Here is a 23443-nt window from a genome sequence, read left to right on the forward strand (position 1 = left end):
TAAAATTTATTATATCTTAATATTTATTTTATATTGTAATATATAATATAATAGTATATACTATATAGTATATATACTATACTATATAGTATATATATAGTATATATAGTATATATACTATATAGTATATACTACATCATTATATTATATTGCTATATTGTATTATATTATTATATTATTATAATATAAGCTACTATTATAAGGTATTATATTGCCATAACATGTTATAATATAACCTACATATGAAATATGCATGATAATAACACATATATTATACCATATATATTCCATACATGATAAATCATAATTATTTAGAGCAGCAGGTATTGCATTATTTGATATAATGAAACACAGCTGAAGCCTAAACAGCTAATATAACTAATGCAATCTCTTATATAATACAGTGAAATATTGATAATGTTGATATTTCTATTGAAAATATTGATATGGAAAATAATAAAATATTATTGTGTCGATATTTATTTAATTAATGTCATGTGGTTATAGAGAATGTTATAGGTAATATCATATATTAATTAATAACATTTATTAATATTTATTTATAATTATTACTAAAATGTGGTAAAATTATAAATCTCAATAAATACTTATAGGATATAATATATATGATACATATTATATATTCTGTATTCATTATGTCTATTATATGCCAGTAGAGCAGCCCCTTCTCTGTATCCAGCACTCCCAGAGAGGTAGCACCAGATCCCTGGGGAGGGTTTAGGATGTGAGATGCATTAAAGGGAAGCATTACTAGGCAGAAACGAAACCTCCTTGAGTTCCAGCTCGTCATCCAAGGTAAGATGAGCTGGATGCCAATACACTTAATTTCTGATTAGAACCAGCTCAGCAGTACAGGTCTGTTCGAGTACAATAAGAAGTTGCACAATCCAGATTCTGGAATGTTTTATTGAAACAACAGGAAAGCAGGTTCAGGATTCCTGGGGATAAATGCACTAACTGCACATTAACTACTTACAGGTTTGTTGGGAATAAACGCACTAACCACATATTAACAACTTACATAAATCAACCCCTGCTGATATATAGGGGGTCTGTCGTGAGGTGTGAGCCCCACAAGCACAGACAAGGACCAGAGGAAGGGCCCAGAGCTGCCAGAGCTGAAGACATTCCTGAGCACGGCTCCCCAGGACACGCGGCTCCCGGCCGGGGTTGTGTGCTCCGCCTGAAGATTCATCTCCTGGTTTGCACAGCTCTGGGTGGGGGACTGACCTTTCCAACAGAATGTGAACATATTTACAGTTACATATATACACACGTTAACACACACGTGGGCCCACATCAGGTGTGAGCATGTTATATATATACATACATCTATATCTACATTTAATGAGTTATGACTATACAGGATTTCCAGGGATAAATGAACTAACTACAGCGTTAATATATATACAGTTATATAAATACAGGGGCCCACAAGCACGGCTCTGTGCATAAGCACCTCTTTGAACAGCAGTAGAGCTGTGCCTTCCTGTACATACCCATCATCATTGCCTTCTTTTCCTTCACTTCCAGCATCATCGTCCTCTTCATTTGCAGCAACTCTGGAGCCGCCTTCTTTATTTCCATCATTGGTGTCTTCCTCCACGTTTGTACCATCATTGCTTTCTGCTTCTTCCTTTGCAACACCACTGGCTCCTTGGACTCCCTTCTCCCTCATCCAAGTGTCTCCCAGGGCTCTTTTCCTGGCCACTGCTGTCTGGCTCACAGCTCCTTTTCCCGAGGCTACACCAGAGTCCCAGGAGCAGGAGCAGGAGGGCAGCAAGAGCCCAGAAGTGCCACTGCTGCAGGGCAGCCCAGGGCAGGGCTCCTCAGGACACCCCACTCTGCTCCAGGGTGCTCCTGATGGAGCCAGCATCCTGCAGATGGATTGTCTGTTCCATCTGCTGCACAGGGTGATTCACCTCCTGCTGTGCACAGCTCTGAGGGGGGACTGGTTTTTCCAACTGAATGTTAATATATATACAGTTAATACAGACATGGGCCCACATCAGCTGTGAGCATGTTATGTATGCATACATATATACATGTGTGTGGACCTATATAATATGAATTATATTTGTACTGGATTGCTGGAGATAAATGAACTAACAACAGTGTTTATATATACACAGTTACATATACACAGGGGCCACAAGCCCAGCTCTGTGCATGAGCACATCTTTCATGGGCCGTGAGCAGGAGTCCTTTGAGCTGATACCAACAGACAGATGTTCTCCTGCAGGGCCTCTGTGTGGGCATCCATATCGTGCACCAGGTGCTGGAAGAGACTGGGTGTTTCAAATCTCCAGAAGTCTGGTGGCAAGTTGATCTCCACTGGAACCCGTTTATTGTGTGCGATGAAGTGGCCAAGGCGCTTTTTCTCCAGGGAGCAGCACAGGTTCTCCAAGAGGCTACACCAGGAGCGAGAGCCCAGGATGGCAGCAAGAGCCCAGAAGTGCCATTGCTGCAGGGCAGCCCCGAGCAGGGCTCCCCGGGCCCTGACACTGCGCTCCAGGGGGCCCTGCTCCAGCTCCTGCAGCAGCCATCTCCCACTCCAGATACCCCACACGCTGCTCCATGGGTCCATGTGCTCCCGTGTGGCCTCATCCAGCTCATCCCCAACCAATTATGGGTTCTGGGTGAGGTGCTGTCTCTTGCTTCGTCCCTGCACAGCAAGAGCAGCCGGGGAGTTTCGCAGCCCCATCCAGATTCTGGAATAGGATGTTTTGTTGAAGCAACAAGCAAGAAGGATTAGGATGGCTGGGGATAAATGCACTAATGACAGTGTTAGTAGATTCTGTGTCTGTCATCAGGTGTGAGCCCCACAAGCACAGACACCTTCACCTCCACAGCAGGTGGACATGGCTCAGCTTTGTCTATGTGACTTTTCCTGTATCATGTCTGTTCCTCATGTCCTCTGAATTCTCCAATCCCACACTACCACATCTGCATCCCAACCTGTCTAAGACCTCTGTGAAACCCTCCCATTATGTGGCATCATAGATAAGGAACCGTGGCAACACCAACTCCAGGCTCCCTTAAGACCAAGTAAGAAGCAGATGGGTGGTTCCAGCACAGAATTTGAGCTGCTTTGCAAATTCGTAGTACATGTGTGTCAGTAGTGATTGGTCAGCTTCTGTTATACCTGAACCCCAGAGCAAGGTGTAAGGATCTCGTGTAAAACTGCATTCAGGGTGCCCCAAGCTGGATGAGACACCCCACGTGCAGGAATAAAGAACAACTTTCCCTCAGAAGGGACCTCCTGTGACAGTGACCCCCCTGGTTTTTCCTTCACGGAGCAGTTTTGACGCAGAGCGTGGGGTCAAATTAAACAAACAGTGACACCTGACAGAGTTCAGTGTTTGGAGAAGGCTCTCAGGCACACAGTGAGGTTCTTGGAGCTTTCTCATGCAGGGCCAGGAGTTGGACTTGATCCCTGTGGGTCCCCTTCCAGCTCAGGATACTCCGTGATTCTGTGGAATCAACAACTTCAGTTTTGACACGTGTTTGGCATTCCCACATTTCTGTGGTGTTTGCTGAGGCTCTTGGTGAAAATCTACATTTATCTTATAAATCTGGTGTTTGCCATTAATATAATTCACTGTATTGAGATGCGAAACCTTCACCTGTACTTTCACTCTCTCTGAGTGAGCAAAGCAATATTCTCAATTCTCAGTATTATGGAATCACTGAAAAGGCATTTTCTCTGCTGTTACAGCAGTTTAAATTCCCAGCAGCACAAGGAAGGCTAGATATTCACTCCAGCACCAAGACAGCCCCACACGAAGACGCTATTATGGAAGAGCAGCGTCTGCCAAGCAGGGGCTGCTCCTATTATTGCCACTTGTCCGCTTCACTTCCACAATTATTCTCCACAACAAGCACCACAAACAGCACAACTTCTGATTTGCCTCATATACTTCAATTTCAGGGTTTTAAACAGTGCGTTCTTACCTTTCTAAAAGCACACTGACGGACGCGAAACCGAGCCCGCGCTGCCCCGACCCGCCCTCTCCCCTCAGGGCGCGATGGCGCCTGAGGGCGAGCGCGCGAGTTGCCATGGCAACAGGCGAGGGAGGGGGGCGGGATTTTGGGGCACCATGGCAACGGGGGGCGGGGCGGGGCGCCGCGCGGTCACGTGTTCCCTCCTTTTCCCGCCCTGCCGCGCCCGGCGGCCCTGAACCTCCGCGTCACCCGTAGGGGCGTGACGGCGCCCCGCCCACCGCGGGGTCGGGCGGCGGTGATTGGTGGGAGTGAGGAGGAGGGGGCGGGGTTTGCGGCGCGCATGCGCGGTGCCGGGGCGGAGGGCACAGCCCGGCTCGGAGGTGGTGGCGGCGGCGGCGGCGCGCGAGCGGCGGCGGTTGGTGCGCGCGCCACGATGGTGAGCGGGGGGAGCGCGCACCGCTCCCTCAGAGGGGGAAACCGGGGAGACCCCGAGGGAACCGTGAGGGGAGGATCGGGGGGAAACCGGCCGGGAGGGGGGAAGGGGGTCCACCCGCCGAGGTAATACATGATTAAGTGGTTCGGAAGCGTTTCGTGGGCTAAATGGTGGAGTAATCAGGGAAACGCGTGATGTGACCTCCGAGGAGCTGATTATGTGTCTGTGAAGCGATTGGTGGCTTGTTCGGAGCTGGTCGCTGCGCGTCCTGGTAGCGTTTTGAGCTAATTCGCTAAAGAACATCTGATTGTTGCTCATGGAAGTCGTTCGCCCGAGTGCTGGGTTTGGAGCTGTGGATGTGGTCGGAACAAGGGCCGATGGATAAATGTGGGGTGGTTTGCCTTAGTGCTGGTTAATGGGTAAAGGATTGGTTATGGAAGAAGAAGGAAGAAGTGGTTGTAGTGAAGGTTTGGGGAGGTGAAGGTTTGGGTAAACCCCCTGTGGAAGGAGCATTTGCAAGGCAAATTGGATGAAACATTGGGTCGTTCTGCTCTGTGCGTCTCTGGTGAAAGGAGAGAGTCCTTTCACATCTGGGAAATTCGTGTCTCCTTGTCAGATGGGGAGGGGAGCGATGTCCCGGGGGGGATCCAGCCGGGGGGATTCAGGGAGCAGCATCATCCCCCCTGTGGCGTTGGCAGCTGTGCCCGTGTCTGTGCAGCAATCCTGGCTTGGCTTCCTCCGGTTTTTATTAAGCCAAGCGCCGGGCAGCCGGCTCAGCCCTGATAAACAGCCCGAGTCTGATGGTACCGAGTGTTTTCCTTCGAATTCCCTCGGGGATTTGTTTTTGCGTGGCTGCACAGGTGGAGCAAGGGCAAGGCTTGTCTGCTGGGAGAAACTGCTGAGCCCAGAGGAACGGGAAAAAGTCCTCCTTCAGGAAAGAGCATTTCATACAAAGTGTAACTCCAGCTTTGAAATGCAGCCCTGAATCCTGTTGTTTTTTTTTTTTTTAATAGAGACCTCCCGAGTTGGTATTAGTGACATGCAAAATGTAACTTCAGCTGTGAAATGCAGCCCTGAATTCTGCTGGGTTTTAAATAATTTTTAATAATTCTTTTTTTTTCCCCCGAATTAGTGAGAGTGGATATTAGTGACATTTCCCAGAATCACTGAGTTAGGTTGGAAGAGACCTCCGAGATCATCGAGTCCAACCTGTTTGGAACAGAGGGAGCCAAGAACAATCTTTAGGGAAAAGAGGCAAAATAAGGGAGGCTGCACATGCTGTCCCCGAGCTGTGCTGTCACAGCAGAGCCTGGTTTCCTCTCCAGCTGTCCAGAGGAAGCAGAGAATTTGTGCCAGGATTTGGTCAAGGTGGAAATCTCTTCAGGAGTGACAGCAAACAGGGATACGGGGAGTGGGGAAGCAGAGCCACCCCTCTGCTTTTTGAGGGAAATCTCACAAATAATGGTGAACACAAGGAGATAGAACTGAGAGCTTAACTAGCAACTTTATTCTGATTTATGAGCAGTGATTTGTCTCAGCGAAAGATCACTTTATTAGAGCATTTAATAGGTGATTTAATTGCAGTTTTTTTCCTCTGAAGAATTTGTTTTAGGGAAGCCTTGAAATGCAGTCATTTTGGCCCAGAAGCCTTGATGCCTTAGGAGTTTACAACTACAATACAAGCTGCAGATATTAAATAACTCTTCTTTATCTGGCTGGCACGAACCTCTTGGATACAGAGGTTGTGTGGATAAAACGTGGCTCAGGAAGTGGCCGTGGTTGGCTTGGTGCTGTTCAGAAATTGCATGTGCAAGGCAAGATAACCTGCATGGCTGCTTGTGAAATAATGATTTCCTTCCTCATCTTCAGTGTGATGACTAATATGTTATCTGGGCATCTCTGCTGAGAACTTGGTGTGCACAAGGGGGGGAAAAAAGGCTGCATGTTTTTTGGTTAAAATGTCTTAAATGCTTTGTGTGTAAATCTCAAAAGTTCAGTGAGTAAGCAGTGACCCTTAATCACTGTCTTCTTCTGAAATACTAATAGTGGCTTCTGTTATCTTAAATGCTTAAATTACTTCACCCCATTTACTGACCCTCCAGGGGGCTCCCTTATTTTCAGGACTTGGCAAATGAGGTGTAAAATTTACTTCTGAGTGTAGAAGTCTAAAATCTACTTCTGAAATGTAAAGTTTACTTCTAAGAGCTATGAGAATAATCCCACTTCAGAAAGAGTTAATAAAATATTCATAGGGATATGAGGAGGGATATTTAAAAAGATAAATGTTCTGTTAATGTGTTGTTTGTTTTTTTTTAAACTGGTTTATATGATGTTCTGAAACTTTGTACAGGTGCATGCAGGCCCCCTTCAGCAGGGTCTGTGCACACATCTGTGTGACACAGGGATTTCTTTTCTGTTTTACTTTCCAGAAAGATTTATCTCTCCCTGCCCTGTGCCATTTCCTTTTTGCAGAGTGAGTCTCTGGTGGTTTGTGATGTTGCCGAAGACCTGGTGGAGAAGCTGAGAAAATTCCGGTTTCGCAAGGAGACCAACAATGCTGCCATTATAAGTAAGTTCCAAACGTGCCTGACAAAAATTGCCACAAAGTCCTGTCTCCTCTTTTCCTCCCCCTGTGCCGTTGCTGCTGTGACAGGTAACTGTGAGCCAAGAGGATGTTTGCTGTAGGAGCTGCAGTACTTCCAATTCTGCCCGTGATTTTACCACTAAAACAGTGCTGTTCTTATGAGACAAGACTCCATCTGCTCCTAGCAGAGTATTTATATGTAATTATGGCTCAGAGTCTACCACTGTTTGTGAAATGATTCTGGGAAGTCATGGGATGTGCTGAAGAAGCAAAGCAGAATCACAAGGGCTGTTAATTGTTGAAAATGCTAAAAAGCTTCTGCACCCATTGTATAAATCGATTGAAAACAACATTGATCTGTGTTTTATTTTGATTTATAGTGAAAATCGACAAGGATAAGCAGTTGGTGGTGCTGGATGAGGAGCATGAGGTTTGTTAAATGAATTGTAAATAAGAGTATCTTCAGCCTGCAATATATTGTTGTCTCTAAGGTACTGCCTTAGTTTCAAGTTGTTATCAAACTCTTAATCTAATTTGGGTCATGAGCTTATTTAAATGCATGGTCACTCTGCATGTAAAGCACAGCACCATTAATAGTGAAACTATGCAGAAGCAATTGAGTTGACTAATTAACTGCACACCAAAAAAAAAAAAAAAAAAAAAAGATATTTTTAAAGCTGTTTTAACTATGTAAAAAGCATCTTTGGCACCTGCTGTCTTTTTGAAGAGATTTCTGCTGTGTTTCCACGTAGATCTGCACATTTGCCTCTGAGCTGGTCTGCCATCAATTAGGAGCAGGATTGCTAATCCCCTGCAGGCTCTAAATTTGATGGGTGGCATAATAAGGTCAGCCCAGTGTGTGGTGTTTCTTAATGGTCCATAGGGCAAAATTAAATCCTTCCCAGGGATTTGAGCATTAACCATAGCTCTTGTTCCCTAGAATGCAGAAGTTAACGTAAAATTTAAATAGAATGGGGGCTCCTTTTTGATTGCTGAAAGAGGAAGGGCTGAATTTCTCAAATTTTTCATTTATGTAGCTGATTTTAACATACTTTTTGGTGTGTGCTTGCTCACTTCTGTTTAGCACTAGAGTTAGCAAAGTGTGGTAGCTGCCAACATAGCCAACTAGAGCCAAAAGTGTTTGCTAAACTCATTATGCCTAAAATAGGGGTGATTATTCACGCTAACGTTAATTCTGTGTTTAGTCACAGGGCTCTGTTGGCACACAAGTCTTCCCAAACTGCTCCAGTAATTTGGGAGCTCGTTACCAGTTCACCTGTAGATGTACCTCTGCCTGTCTCCCAGGTGTTTCACTGTCCTTTGCTCTGCTTTAACCTTCCAGTGCAGGACCATTTGCTCAAATATTGCTTGTGTTTAATGTCACCAGGGTATTTCTCCTGATGAGCTAAAAGATGAGCTGCCTGAGAGACAACCTCGATATCCTTCTCATGCTGCTGCCATTTGGTCTTACTCACTGCTGGAAGCTGTTCAGAACGTTGGACTTCACCTTTTTAGGCCAGTACTTGCTGTACTGGGATTTTACTGATGCTTTATTTGTGAGATAATCAGGGATCCATTCTCAGGGTGCACTGAACTGTCGCCCCACTCGTTGAAACAATGACTCATTTAAGCCTTTCCTGAGATTTTACTCCCTTTTAGGCTCTATAATGTTTGGGGAAGTAAAGCCAAGCCACGCTGCTGGTAATGTAAAGATGTGAGTAAAATGTACCAGTTTGTGGCTACTTCTAAATATAGAAGTGTGTCTGTGTAACTCAGGATGTGTTTTGGTTCTTTCTTAGGATGTGGCTGTTGTTTTGCTGCAGTTACTGATTCTGGGATTGCTGTGGGCACGTGATCTGGGGAGGAATCCTTGTTTGGGAAAAAAAAAAAAGAAAAGGAACAACAGAGGGATAAGTAAATTGTTCTTTAACTAATGAAATAAAAGGGGTACTGAAGTTGTAAGTGAAGGAAGTACCTGCCTCCATCAGCCTCCAGAGCTGGCTGGCACTACTCCATGTGCTGTGCTGAATCTTTCCTTTCATGCCCACAGTGCAGTGGGAGGCTGTAAAACAGAAGTCCTGGCTAAAACTGCAGTTCAGATTCAGGAGAACACCTGAAACAACAAACTGCTTGGTCAGCAAAGAAAGAATTGGGCTTTCATTCAGCCAAAACCACACTGATGGGTGTGTGGGAAGTCTTTTTACCAAGCTGGGAGAGGAATATTTGCGATGTGAGGGTGTTTTTTAGCCCTGATGTGAAACATTACTAAGAGGCAGCCCTCACACCAAGGCAGGGTCAGCTCTGAAAGTCACATGTGGAAGTGAAAACAGAACAGTGAGACTTTTATTATCAAATTAAAACATCTTCTGAAATGCAACAGTGATTTCTGCCTGCATCAAGATCAAGGATTATATCCTAATAATCACTTTCTTAGTTTCTTTAACCTCAGAAAAAACATTTATTGTGTATAGTTACAAGTACCAGCATGAAGATGGAAGAGTTTCTTATCCATTGTGCTTTATCTTCTCCAGTCCAGTTGGTGAGTGAACATTGTGATTGGTAGCTACTGCGTGATGTAAATTTGGGAATGTTATTTGCTGTGGAAGATAAAATTGAGTGCTTAATGCTCTCAAGGAGGTTTTCCTGCCTTTGTGGTTCACATTTGGGGCACTTGGGATGTATGATAGAAGAGATTCTCTCTTTTCCGTTTCCAAAGGCTGAGCCAGGAGTGTTGGTTTCCTGCTTAGAGGGCCAAAAGGTGTGTCCTCCTAAATGAGCTTGTGCTCAGCAACACCCTCCTGGAAAGGACAGGCCTGGAGCACTCTCATGTAGGTTTTAATTTAACCTGTTTCCTGACACCCTCTCCTCAAATCTTGGGGAATCCTCAAAATATGACCATCTAAGGCTCAGGAAATGAGTGAAGAGGGGGCTGGAAGGTACCACCTCTGTTCCCAAGGGATTCTGTTCTCCTGTCTGTCTTGCTATTCATGGATATTAGTGACTGGGAGGGGAAGAAATTCCTCATCTCAGAAGGACACGGGAGCCCATTTATTTCTGAGGACCTCAGAGTCCTGTTCCTTTCATTCTGTCCACGAAAGGAACAGGACTGTGTAAGAGGGTGAGGATGGGATTTGAGAGGAGGGTTTCCTGGGGCCTGGATGCAGTGGGCAGCAGCAGAGGATGCCTCCAAACAGGGCTGTGACGTGATGGGCTGAAGGGCTGGCACGGCTGTGGGTGAAAAGGAGGAAAGGAGGGCTCCCTAACCCACATCTGGGCAGGTGAAAGTGCTGGAGAAAGTTCCAGGAGAAACAAGCTGTAATCCTGGATCATCCCAAGTTTGTACTGAGCCAGTTGCATCCTCTGCTTGTGTCACAGCAACCTGCAACATGAACTTACCTGGGCAGGGAAATGTGTGATTTTAATACAAACCAAATAACCTGTGACTTGGTTTGGGCTCGCAGAGCTGATTTGCTCCTGGGACTTCCATCTTTGTTCTGTATTGTGATAGTGTAGCCTGCTGGTATTACTGGATTATCCTTGTTATCCTCTGGAAGAAGATAAACTGATTGCATTGTTTTACTCCTCATGACTCAGAGCTAGAGTAACTAGATATGTAAAACACTTCAGCAACTAATGAGCATATTCTTCTGTAGTTACCTGAGAATCTTCCTATGAATGTCTTCAGTTTTCACTTAATAATTTTTAAAAAAATCTTATTTTTGAAGTGTTGGCAGTCAAAACAACTAATCCAACCCTCTTTTTTCCCCCCATAACTGCAGGATGTAAGCCTGAGCAGCAGATGATGTATGCTGGCAGCAAGAATAAGCTTGTACAGACAGCTGAACTCACTAAGGTATAACTGACTGCTGAAATAACTGTCCAGGGTGCAGAGGATGTTTTCAGTCTTGCTTGAACCGATGGCAAAAAGAATTTTGTGAGACTTTGTGGTTACAGCAAACAGAATCTGGTTTAGGAAGAGTGAAGGAGGAGTATGGGGGGGGATTTCTGGTGGTTTAGGGTACAGGAAGAACAGTGTCCTCAAAAATGAATATACCTACTGGTGGACTGGCTGGCTTTACTTTTGGGAATGAATTTATTGATGGGAAGAATAGACTGAAGGCTTAGTGTGTTGTGAAGCAGATCAGTTGAGCTGCTTTCTGGGGCTGTGTGCCTGCAGCAAAGCCTGCAGAACAAGGAACATGTGCCAAGTGCTGAACAATTTCTTCCTGTGCGTGGTTCCTCCAGTACTGAGACCAGAAGAAATCACTGCACTCACCAGGCCTAGGTGTATGTATATCCTAGAAAAGAAATGTCACCTGTTTTTCATTTTGGAGATCTTTGAAATCTCTGCTTAGTTGGCACCTAGAATCCTTAAATGTTTAGCTTCAAGCAGGAAAGCTTAATAGAGTCAGTAGTCACTTCATAGCATGTGAAATGACTTCACCACTCCCCAACAACAGCGTTCCCTTTAGGTGTTCCTTATCCTGCTGAGTCCTTCAACATCCCAGTAAAAATGTCTGCTGGGCCAGAGAGAGAACTATGAATCACAGACTGGTTTGGATGGAGGGGACCCTAAAGCCCACCTCATTCCACCCCCTGCCATGGGCAGGGACACCTTCCACTATCCCAGGTTGCTCCAAGCCCTGTCCAACCTGGCCTCGAACTTCTACCTCCTCCAGCTGTACCTTGTAAGAAAAGACCTCTCTGTTTTAAAGTAGACCTCAAGTTGACAAGAGTAAATGGGAAGGAAGCAGAAGATAAGATGGTGGAAACAATCAGCTCAGCCCCAAGAAATCTTTTTTTAGCCCTGTAGAAGCTGCATCTTGGAGGCCTGAGAACTGTGATAGAAAGGAGGAAGAGAAGACAGTTACAAGTAAGTGAGAGAGAAGGGCTGGTAGGGAGAAGGTGAAAGCCTGGGGAGTAGCTCAGTTGGAGGTACTTTCACCTCTGAAATAGGAGAAATTCAGTCTGAAAGTCTTTTGAATGCAAGCCCAGGAGCGGATATAGAGGTCCATGATCATCTTCCTTCTGAAGCTGGAGAAGACAGCCTGTCTCCAGTTGGGGTTGCTTGCTTGCTCTTTAAATGTGCTTTATTCTTGCCACTTGCTGAGCTGTGTTTCATTTTGGCTCATGCTGTGACTTCCTCCTGGTGTGATTTCTGCATGTGACTCAACTGAGTCCTCTCATTTTTTTCAGTGACTTGCATATTAGCTTGGCTTCTGTTGAGCTGTTCTGTTCTTATAATGCTGAATGTTGGGGTTCCTCCAATTTGAAGCTCTGTGGGTTTGTACAATTTACTTCTCTGACTCTTTGGACCAGATGATCCATCTGTGGGCATCTCATGGACTCCAGTGAGCACTGCACAATTAACGTGGTTTCTCTTCAAGGGTATTAAAAACCTAAACCACAACCAGTTACTTGCCCACATGGAATTTAAAAAGAGGTCTTATTTTCTGCTTCAAGGCTGTGTTCAAGGTTTGTTTAAGACTTCACAAAGCTTTGAGTTGGTGGATTTTAGGTTGTTTTGGGGGGTTGCCCAGAGAAGCTGTGGCTGTCCTGTCCCTGGAAATGTCCAAGGCCAGGTTGAATGGGAGCTTGGAGCAACCTGGGATAGTGGAAGGTGTCCCTGCCCATGGCAGGAGGTGGAATGAGATAGTCTTTAAAGTCCCTTCCAACCCAAACCATTCAAGTTTGGGATTCTGTGATTTTTGGGTTTGTTTTTTGTACAAGTGTTCTATTTTGAGGTATCCCAGGCTTGTTTCTTACAGGTGAAAACTGGGTATTATGGATTTATTTCAGTTCAAAGAAAGAGTAATTGTGGTTTGGGCTGAGCAAAGTTCCTGAACTTTGGGTTTGAATAAGCCCAGAGATGAAACTGTGTTCTTCAAGTACACAATCCTGCTGAGATAATGTTTGTGAGATGGTGCCATTCCAGGGTCATTTTAGAATGCAGTGTGTGTGCTGTTCTCTAAGGAGAAGAATGAAGCCTAGGAATAGAAATTAGGAGATTCTTGTTCAGGTTACTTTTGTTCATTGCCACGTGCTTTTGTGTATTTTCCACTGATCTGATCCTTTCAAGAAAGCACCTGAACATTTTGGGTTTGTTACTGGTTTATTGCAGCTCAGTCAAAGTGTGTGGAAGGTGCTGCTTGCACTGTGTTGTTATCCCTTCCCAGTGCCCCCCCTCGGGAATTGATGCCGTGCCCTTTTGTTTAGGTGTTCGAAATCAGGAATACAGAAGACCTCACTGAAGAGTGGCTGCGTGAGAAACTGGGCTTCTTCCACTAAGGAAAACCTCTGTACTAAGTATTTGTGTACCATCCTGGTGACACTGGAACCAGACATGAATACTTACATCCCAGCAATGCACTGTATTCACAGCTGTCTCCTGCAGTATCTCTCTTGTGCAGAGTTTGTGCAAAGAATAGCAGGTCTGTCTCCTCGAAGTAACAAATCTTTGCAGGTGTTTCCTTATTTGTACCTGCTAAAAGGGAATACTCCTCTGCAGGGACTCCTTTTGCACTCTTGTGACTAATATTTCTGTGACTAAAATAGTTCAGTTCTGGATTTATAACTATGTACAAACATCATTTGGAAGCTGACGCTAACTTTTTCTGAGCTACAACTGCATCCTGATGACACACGTTAGCCATTTATATGCAGAATTTGTGTACTGTCACTTACTTTTCAGATTTTTTTTTTTGACTTAATGTCTTCTCAGTTTTGAAAACTACTCCCTGGAATCATTTGGTATTAAAAAGACAAAATCTTTGTACAGCAAATCCATCCATTTATCTTTCCATTGAGTCCATGTGAACTGTCTCAAATTCTTGGAACTAATTTTTGTCATTCCAGTAATTCCTCAGTTGCCTGAGTCAATCTTTCTAAATTTCAGGGCAAAGCTTTGACTGTCCAGTTCTCCTGCTAATACAGTCTCACAGGAACTAGCTGATAACTAAGGGCTGAACTACAACTCTGGTTCTTCTCATACCAGATTCCTTCTTGCATCTCTAACTTCTGACACTGTTGAGAAGTTTACCTCTGCTCATTTCCTGTTATCTGAACACCTGGTGATACTGTGTGCCTTTCATTTGTTAGCTTTAAAAGGACTTGAGAATTTTACACTGCCACTTCTTACAAATTTGGTAAAAACTTTGTTAAAAAAAAATCCGAGTAACATTTGTTCCTAGTGCCTCGTGCTGCAGCTGACATCTGTTAAAACAAAAAGCCAACCTCTTTTGCTTTGAAATTCCAATCATCTGCTCCATTTGTAGGAGTCAGGAGGTTAAAGCTTTTCATGATAATGAATGATTTGTATCTCTTTTGTTATGAAAGTTGGCCACACGTAGCTTTTGAGTACTTTAATTACAAATCTCTTAACTTTCTTAACCGCTTGTTGGTCAAAATTACATTCCAGATGAAGCTTTTGCATTTGATTCTCATCGACTTAACGGTTCATCTCTTTGAAAACAGCAGATCTTCTAATGTGAAAATAGTATTTAACTTTTATAAGCGACCAGCCTTTTTACAGGTCTGTTTTATATTGACTAGAGTAGTTGTCTGACGTGGGACACGCTCGGCCCGTGCCGTGGCAGAAGGAGCACTCACGGGACAGTCTCTCCGCTGTGAGTGTTTGTTGTGCTGCTGAACAAGTATCTGCGTAAGAGCAGCTTCCTGTTGATAACATACCTTAAAATACAGCTGCCCCAACCAATCTGCTCGCTGGGAAGGAATGCAGTGTTAAATTTGGAGGCCAGTATTTCATGCTGTGAAGCCTTTGCTGGAAGAGGGGTTATTTTTTCGTTTGTGAACGTACCCTTGTGTTAGTGTTAAAACACTAATTCCTGCAAGATCACAAGGAATCCATTTGCAAAGGTCCTCAGTGTTGGTAAATCTCTTATTAGTTTGATGTTATTGCTCATTTATTTGTATATAAATCTGACTTGAGAGGAGCTTTTCAAAATACGTGTTGGAATGATCCAATTAAATCGATCTCTCGGTGCGGGAAAGAAATGCTTGTAATTAAATTCCTGTGTTAAAGTAGTGAACTGGAAAAACAATTTCATTTCCCTGGATGAAAAGATGTTGATTATGAAACTGTTGCTTGATCATTCTGTACTGCAAATCAATAAAAACAATGTCTTTTGTGACAAACATTGTATAAACAAGACTTTGGCTCGAAGGATAGCGTCATTCCAAGCATCAGCCTGGAAACAGCAGGGAGCTTGGGTGTTTTTGGGATTGAGCTGGAGGTGAGGCATGTCAAAGTACAGCGTGGGCGAGAGGGGAGCTGATGCTTGGAACGTTCAGCTTGATTTGCAGTGGGGAAAACTGGATTAATCGTCTTTGTTGTACTTTGTACACTGGTGGGCTGCCAGCAGCCAACTGCTGCCTGCACAGGTCTGCACAAAAATAACTGTACCAGAGGCCTGTCTCAGGAGGGAAGGGAGGAGCTGCTGCAGTCAGATGGCTCTGTTTGACTTTTCATCTCTGGGTTGCTCCACCTTCGGCCAAGAAAACGCTGCTCCTTCCAGCTGCATCTTCAGCAGAGTTCTTCCACTTCACATGTTCTCGTGCCTCCACTTAAGCCCTTTCTGCCTTGGGTGCTGCCCCTCTGTTTGCAGAGAGCAAACAGACCCTGTGAGAGTTAAAGCCCAGTTTCTCCTGAGAGGTGATGTTGGTGCTGCTCAGCCCACCAGTATTATTCTCCAGCCAGCCTTGCCTGGCAGCTGTACCCCCTCCCCTCTCTGAGCTGTGGAAGCAGCTGCAGGTACTCAGGGGGTGTTTGCTGTTCCAGGCTTGTTCCTGGTCTCCTTGGTTTTCATGCAGCATTTTGACACAGCTGTCTGCTGCTAATTGTCCTGGGCCCTTGAGATACAGGCAGTGCTAATACCTGGCTAAGCAAAGACATTAATTATGTCCAGATCTTTCCTGTGCCAATATTACTTGTTTTCCCACCATCCTTTTCCCACCTTATCTGTAGAACTGTGTGTTCTGTGCTGCTGCCCCCTCCAAGCTCAGTGGGAGGCAGATGTGTCCGTGTCCAGGCCAGTGTGTTCCAGTGTAATCACACAATTCTCTTACATTTTCAGACCTCTGAAGAGGGATCTAAAGGACAACACAAATTAACCTGTGGGAGCCTTTGTAGCTAAAGGTCTGAGAGTCAGCATTTTCCATTGGGAGCTCCTATTTTTCAGGAGTTAGTAAGTCGGCCTTAAAATCCTTGGCCTGGAGTTAAAGGTCTCTCCAAGGGAGACTTCTGCCACAATTAATCAGGTTTGCTTTAAATATTGACTAGATGGCTGGGACACAGCTCCTGTAGTCCAGTTCATTGATGGTAAGCTGAATTAAAGCATGAGTTTGCATGTCAGCCCATGAAATGGACTTGTAGTGTTTGAATATTTTTAACAAAAAAATGTAAATGCTGGTATTTTGATGGCTTAAGTGTATTTGTAGTATCATGAATGCTATTCTGATCTATCAAAGGAGGCAATAATGGAGGTGTTGACACCTTTATCACTTCTCCAAAGGAGCATCTTGTGCACTTGTACCAGGATTCCATTTTTGTATCTTTAAAACAGCCGGTCCAGAAACGATGTTAAACTGGTGACAGGGGCCTGACTCAAACAGGCAGAAGCAAGAGAGCTCAATTCCTCACTTCAGTGCGCTCCAGAAATAAATATCATGCAACGTTTTTTTGGTACAACATGTAATGACTGTGAAACAGAGCCATGGTGGGACATAGAGGGGGCTCAGTGAAACTCTTGTGTTTGTTCCACGGTCCCAAATCACTGTTGTAAAAGGTTTGAGAGGTTCAGGGCCAGGTCTGAGAATTTGGCAGTTCCATGAAAATACCAGTAACCAGTACAACTTCCATATGCTGTTTAGTCTCTGCTAGTTCACACTGCATGTTTACTTTAAACCAAATCTTTTTTTTTTTTTTGCTAAGCATGGTGCTTGTATTGGTTTAAATAAAATGTTTCATTAAGAGGTTGTGTTGGCCTCTTTTAATTGCAGGGTGGTACGTGGGTGTCTGACAGGGAAAATCTGGGAATGCTGGTATGACCTCCCTCTGTGTCTCAGCTTCCTGGAGCTGTGGAATCCAACACAGAGTGCAGGAGCCAACTGAACAGTGTCAGAGTAGCTGTCAAGGGGACCCCAAGGCTTGAAGGAGACATTTAGTTGTACTTTTCCTTCTCATCTCTTTCCTGCCCAAGAAACCACTGGAATAATTTGATCAAAGCACTCCTTTTCCTCTTCATTGCTGTTTCTTCTTTTCATGATCTTTGGAGATCTTTCTCCTGTATTGTTGAAAAAACTGCCCAAGGTAATCCAAGGAATTCAGCCTTGGTACCTGACATGCACTGTTTGTGCCAGCACTGAAGAACAGCATTAATAGGCCACAAATTAGACATGATAGAAATAAACCCCTTTGCTCCCAGGTGAGAGAGCTCTGTGAGGGAGAAAATGCACAGCTGCTGCAGCACATCTGGCTCCTGGATGGCACCTCAGTCACCAAAGTCACAACAAAATCTGTTGACAAAATCTCTGGGAAAAAAAACCACAACTGCTGTGGGAGAAGAATGGTGCTGCAGAACAGCTGAGTAAAGGAGAGGAACAAAGGAATAAATAGCTCTCCCATGGGAGGGGAAGGTCACCTGTGTGATCACTGAGTGCTTCACTAGGAAATGAGGCGATGGTTTATTGGTACTGCCAGATCACAGACAGTAAAAGCAACAGCAGAATAAAAAGAATTGCCAGGACATCCAAGGATATGAAGTGAAGGGCAGCTGCTTCCAGTCAGGAAAGGTCATTGACTTGTAATAGTTCAGATGAAAAGGGCAGCTGAGTGGTTATTAAAGTCCAAACCAGACAAGGGAATGGGAAATAAAACATGAAACCTCCAGGGCAGAGAACAAACCTGCTGGGTACCCATAGTATCCCACAGCTGGGACTTTCTCTCCCAGGTGTGTGAAGAGATGCCTTGCTCAGGGCTGGGAGTTTTCTAAGGAGATCCCTTGGCGTGGCAGGATCTCTGGGGATAACGTGGAGAAGAAATGTAGTTGGTTTTGAAGGAGCTGGAAGAGGAGTCATAGAATGGTTTCAGTTGGAAGGGACCTTAAAAATTATCTGATTCCATCCCCTGCCATGTGCAGGGACACCTTCCACTATCCCATGTTGCTCCAAGTGCCCTCCTGCCTGGCCTTGAACACTTCCAGGGATGGGAGCTGGGGCAGTTGCTGCCCCTGTGTGCTGGAGTCTGTGACCTGCCTGTGCCTCCTGTTCCATGTCCCCCACGGGTCATGGAATTGACTGAAGTACAAGCAGGGACCCCAAAGCTCCTCTCTGCTCCTCACAGGTGAAGGTCCTGCCATGTTGTTGGGTGCATGTGAGGGTGGGGAAGTCAAGCACAAGCAGGTGAGATATTGAGGTGGTGCCGTTGAGAGGCAGAACAGCAGGATACGGAGCAGCCTCGAGGGGAAGAGCTGGTGGGGCTGTGGGACACACCCGAGGTGTGTAAGAGTGCTTGGGATTTGTTCAGCTGGACTCCTGTATGGCAGGGGTGAGGGTTTAAGGTGGGCCTCACCCCTTGGAACAAAAGGCAGGACATGAGGCAGGTGAGTTATCCCCTGCACTTGTTGGTTTGCACAGATGGGGCAATTTTGGTGATGCTCCCTAAGGTCTAAAAAAAATCGTGCTCAGCTTCATTGTGGGAAAGCCTGCACAGGGAGTTTTATGGATCTCAGTGCTGGAGATCTTGGATTTGGCTTCTGCACGTGTAACTCAGTTTGGTAACATTCTCTGCAGGGTAAATCAGTGTCCTTCAGTATCTGCAGGGACGTGTCAGAGGATGGTGCTGAGCAACAGGAACCAACACAATGGGCAGAAACTGATGCCCAGGAAGTTCCACCTGAATGTGAGGGAGAACCTTCTTTCCCGTGCAGTGGCCGAGCACTGGAACAGATTGCCTAGAGAGGTTTGGAGTCTCCCTTACTGGAGATATTCCAGATATGTCTGGACACAATCCTGTGCAACATGTTCTGGGATGACCCTGCTTGAGCAGGGAGGTGGGACCACTTCCAGCCTTGCCCATTCTGTAATTCTGTAAACGTGGCCACCATTCCCCAACAAGGTCTTGTAGGCCTTCTTCCATGCCTGCTGTTCCTCTGTGTGCCACTAAAATGACGTGATCCCCATGGACAGCAGGCTGTGTGCTGCAGGGATGTGCAGCATTCCCGTGCAGCCTCGCCTTGCTCTGACTGACCTCCACGGCTTTTCTCTAACGCGCCATGAAGTGAAGGAGATGATTCCAACACATTTGCATGGATGTGGTTAATCAGTGCAGTCCATTGTGCTCCACCATGGGGGGATCGTCTCCTCTGGACTGTTCCTGTCGTGTTTTATTCTTCCAGGGACTGCAAACACTCTCTGGGTTAACCCTGTTCACCTCTGGAGCTCCGTGAGACGTCTCCTACGGAACGTGATGGAGCTCGGCCAAAACTCCCCCGACAGCTCTGGCAGCTCCTCAGCAGGGGACAGAGAGGAGACAGGAGCAATTATCATCCAGAAGGACTCTGAATGCAGAACAGATGTGAACACTGGGAAAACAGCACGTCTGTCTTTCACGGCAAATTTACTCCTGCGGCGGGGAAGTCCCATCCGGGCTGTTTGAAAGGCACACACTGTCACCCCCGTTCCTGCTGTTCCGTGCCATGAGTCCCATGAATGCTGCTTCTCTTCCCTTTCCTGCAGCCCTCGGCTCAGCAATTAATATAATGCACCCTTGAAATCCCTGTGCCAAACAGCAGCTGGTGTTGTCACCTCTCTTCTGCGGGAAATGGGAAGACAGCAGAAGAAACTGGGGCAGAAGACATTCAGCTGAAAGGGAAGGGGGCACCAGCCATCCCACACTTTCACTGAGGCCTTAGTGGATGGAAGCAGAGCAAAAATTAGGGGGTTGTGCCCTTATGGAGCTGAAGAGAACAAGAGAGATTTAGCATTTCTTCAAAATGATGTCTAATTTTAAATATCCGCCGTTGGAAAATGCTGCTGGATAATTGGAAGGAGAACGTGCCCGCCTTGCTCACAACTGCAGTCTGCCTGGCCATCTGCTCTGCCAGCAACAAATCCTGGATTGATCCACGAGTGTGATTAATTCAGCGAGGCCGGCGGGATCAAGGGATCAGCTACAGACAATATTTATACCCCACCTCCAACTGTGAATGTGCAATTGTTTGGTTCAGGAGTACAAAACAAATTGTATAGCTGTATTACTGGGAGAATAGATGAATAGAGGCATCCACTCAACAGCCTTTTTTTTCTTCCTTGGATGGCCCCATTCCAGGGTCTCTAAGTAGAGTCCAAGCCCCCGTTCCCTGTCTGGGAGGTGAAGTGGAGCTGTTCTCATTTCACAGAGAGTTCTGCATCTTCAGTGCTGCTGTTGCCTCCTTCCTGCAGTTTAGTCCTACAGTCTTGGAGGCACTGGCTCTGTGCCCTCATCCACATTGGGCTGGAGAGGCAGATGTGGAGTGTGAGCCAGCCACTCCACCCTCCTCCCTGTGCCTGGTGGGAGAACTCCTACGGACACAGAGCCAGAGCGGGGCAGGACTGAAATCTTAAGAACAGCCAGCAGGGTGGATTTCTAGCACTGGTACAGCTTTGAGCTGATTTGACAATAAGGATGTAGCTGGAGAGATCAAAAGCAAGATTTGTGAGGGAATTTAGATGTAGATGAAGGCTTTTGAAATCCTATTTACTGTGATTTAAGTGTGTGAGTACACATTGGGCCCGAAGGTGCTGTACTCTGGGCCACACAGAATGTCTGTGGGAGAACAGGGACACCAAAGTCTGGCTGTTGAGAAGACACTGAGCAGCTTATTTTTTGGGGGCAGAAACAATAAGGATGTTAATCCCCATCCCTGGAATTGTTCAAGACCAAGTTGGATGGGCTTTGAGCAACCTGGTCTAGTGGGAGGTGCGGAGGGGTGGAGCTGGATGATTTTTAAGATCCCTTCCAACTCAAACCATTCTGGGATTCTAAGAGCTAAGGACAAAGGGTGACATCATTGCTACAGATAGGCTAACCTAGAATGTTTGGGAAAGTCCCTCTCTTTGTTAATGAGCAGCCAAATCCTGAGACACGTTATAAAATAGTTCTTGAAAATACAATTATTGGTCCCTTTGCGTGTCCACACACCGGTATCATGCCTTGGTCTCAGAATTGTATAGAGAGACATTAACAGGAGCTCTATGCAGCAAGAGAAAAACAAACCCTGTTGTTTAGAGGACAGGTTGAATATTCAGTATTTAGCCTATTAAATGAAAACTGTTGCCATCTGACAGTAAATGTTGGAGGGATTGAGGCCACGGGTGGATTCTGTAATGAGTCATGGTGAGATGCCTGGCAGTGTCCATGCTTTGAAATTGGTTTTCAAATGTGATCGTTTCTCTCGAGACTCACTTTCATGTGCAAATGAATTTATAATGTTAATTTGTTTATGTGGTCATTACATAACGGGAGAGCCCAAACAGGGATTCTGGGGGTGAGTTAATTAGTGCTGCAGGAAAGGATATTTGCCAGTCTGGACTCGCAAGTCCAGGCATCTTTTCATCCTGTGTATCAAAGACTGAACCAACACCCCCACCCTGCTGTCTCTTGGTGCATCAAGGGGGGAAGTGGGTGAGGAGTTCTGTGCTTTTGCTGCTCCTGACGAGTCTTTAGAGGTGTGCAGGGAGGTGACCTTGGCTGGGCTGTGCCAGAGGCACTGGGAGACTCTGCTAAATTCACAGAATCCCAGAAGTGTTTGGGTTGAAAAGAACCTTAAAGCTCATCTTGTTCCACTCCCCTGCCATGGGCAGGGACACCTTCCACTAGCCCAGGTTGCTCCAAGCCCTGTCCAGCCTGGCCTTGGGACAGTTCCAGGGATGGGGCAGCCACAGCTTCTCTGGGCAACCTGTGCCAGGGCCTCTCCACCCTCCCAGCCAACAATTCCTTCCCAATATCCCATTTAACCCTCCCCTCTGGCAGTTTGAAGCTATTCCTCCTTGTCCTGTCACCCCATGCCCATATAAAAAGTCCCTCTCCCTCCTTTTTATAAGGCCCCTTAAACTGTAGATAAATATTCAGATTTTCCTCTCCTGAAAACCTGGTGAGCAAAGTCTTTATTGAAGTCAGCAGGATTTTTGTTACCAAGTTCCATAGTATTAGATTCTTTTCTGATGTCTATAACTGAAATGCCAATTTTCCCAGGGATATTATTTTTGATGTTGAAGGATGTGGTTAACCTGTGCGTTTCTACCATGATAATTCAGAGAAATTGCTCCATAATCTTCCCTCACAGCTCTCTGCCAAAATCTTCCCTACGAACAGGCTGTAACACACTGAATTATGACTGATTATATGGCTGTTTTCTGATAAGGACAAGTATTTGAGAGGGATTTAAGATGAAGTGAACAGGCACTGACATTTTCCCTTGGGATTCCAATCAGGATTAAACTCTATGCGTCCAGACAAAAGGGAAAGTGCATTAAAAGCTGTGGGCCATCTCCAGAGCTCCACTGTGGCTTCCTGGCATTGTTTATGAAGTTTAATCCCAGAAAATTCTGAGAAAATACTCAGCTGTTGTTTGATTTGAGATCCCAAATAAATAAGTGAAATGGGAATTGATTAGACCCCTTTCTACAGAAGTTGCTTTTCATTTCCTTTTGTGTTATCGTAAGAAGAACAACCTATAATACAAGAAATCCTTCAATGCACAAGTCTTTGTTGTGCAAGATTACAGCTGCCTTCCGCTTTTCCTGACAGGATAATTGCAGTTGGATGGTGTGCCAGCACCCGAGGGAATAAAACACTGCATGCCTTGAGGCAGAATCTGGATTAATTGCAAATGCAAATGCATGGCTGACACACCTTTTTTACTTCTGATACTGCACCTCCCTGTTGCACAACATTTTGATGTGCAAGAAAACATGGAATACAGTCGGCAACGCCACACCACCTTTGCTTATTGGGGTGTGGAGAGTCCTTAGTGCAGATTTATCTGCATTTATGTGTCTCAAAGTACAAATTTCTGATACAGCTGAGCCTGGTGACTTGTAGTGTGTCTGGTGAGGAGCCAGATCTCCTTCATGAACAGTATTAATAGATGTAGTGCCACAAGATCTGTAATTCCACTGGGGTTTGTCTCTCCAGGGAGGCTCCAGGTATAACAAAGCAGTGTTGGTCACTACATCTGGGTTCGTTTTTAGGCAAATATTTACCTTGAACGATCAAACTCCTGGTTCCTGGCAGGGACATCTTCCACCAGACCAGGTTGCTCAGGGCTCACCTTCACTAAAATTTATTTTAAAATCTATTTTCTGGGTTTCACATGGAGGTTTCATTGGTCACAATGACACCACAGTGATTTTATTGGAGTAGTTTGTGGACGAGATGAGTGATTTTATACTGAAACATCAAC

The 23443-nt window shown here is 45.3% G+C and overlaps 2 protein-coding genes across 4 annotated transcripts in view; one reads left to right on the forward strand and one right to left on the reverse strand.

The window, feature by feature from the left end:
• CGRRF1 (cell growth regulator with ring finger domain 1) overlaps positions 1-4097 on the reverse strand; it is a 16437-nt gene extending 12340 nt beyond the window's left edge. Inside the window, exon 1 of the mRNA XM_027662586.1 lies at positions 3976-4097. Within this exon, the coding sequence (XP_027518387.1) occupies positions 3976-4082 (107 nt within the window). The 5' untranslated portion in view covers positions 4083-4097. The remainder of the gene's footprint in view (positions 1-3975) is intronic.
• Positions 4098-4326: 229 nt separating this feature from the next.
• Positions 4327-16973, forward strand: GMFB (glia maturation factor beta). Of its 3 annotated transcripts, none has more exons than XM_027662493.1 (7): positions 4327-4385; positions 6872-6968; positions 7364-7413; positions 8371-8420; positions 9440-9522; positions 10763-10836; positions 13200-16973. In XM_027662493.1, coding segments are annotated over exons 2-7 (330 nt in total). In that variant the 5' UTR covers positions 4327-4385; positions 6872-6967; the 3' UTR covers positions 13272-16973. The 3 variants fall into 3 exon arrangements, with proteins under 3 accessions (XP_027518294.1, XP_027518293.1, XP_027518292.1); XM_027662492.1 differs by having other exon boundaries at positions 4358-4402; XM_027662491.1 differs by lacking the exon at positions 4327-4385 and adding an exon at positions 4511-6213.
• The last annotated feature ends 6470 nt before the right edge of the window (positions 16974-23443 follow it).

Source organism: Corapipo altera, unplaced genomic scaffold, assembly GCF_003945725.1.
Source record: "Corapipo altera isolate COAL_440 unplaced genomic scaffold, ASM394572v1 169, whole genome shotgun sequence".
Lineage (NCBI taxonomy): Eukaryota > Metazoa > Chordata > Aves > Passeriformes > Pipridae > Corapipo > Corapipo altera.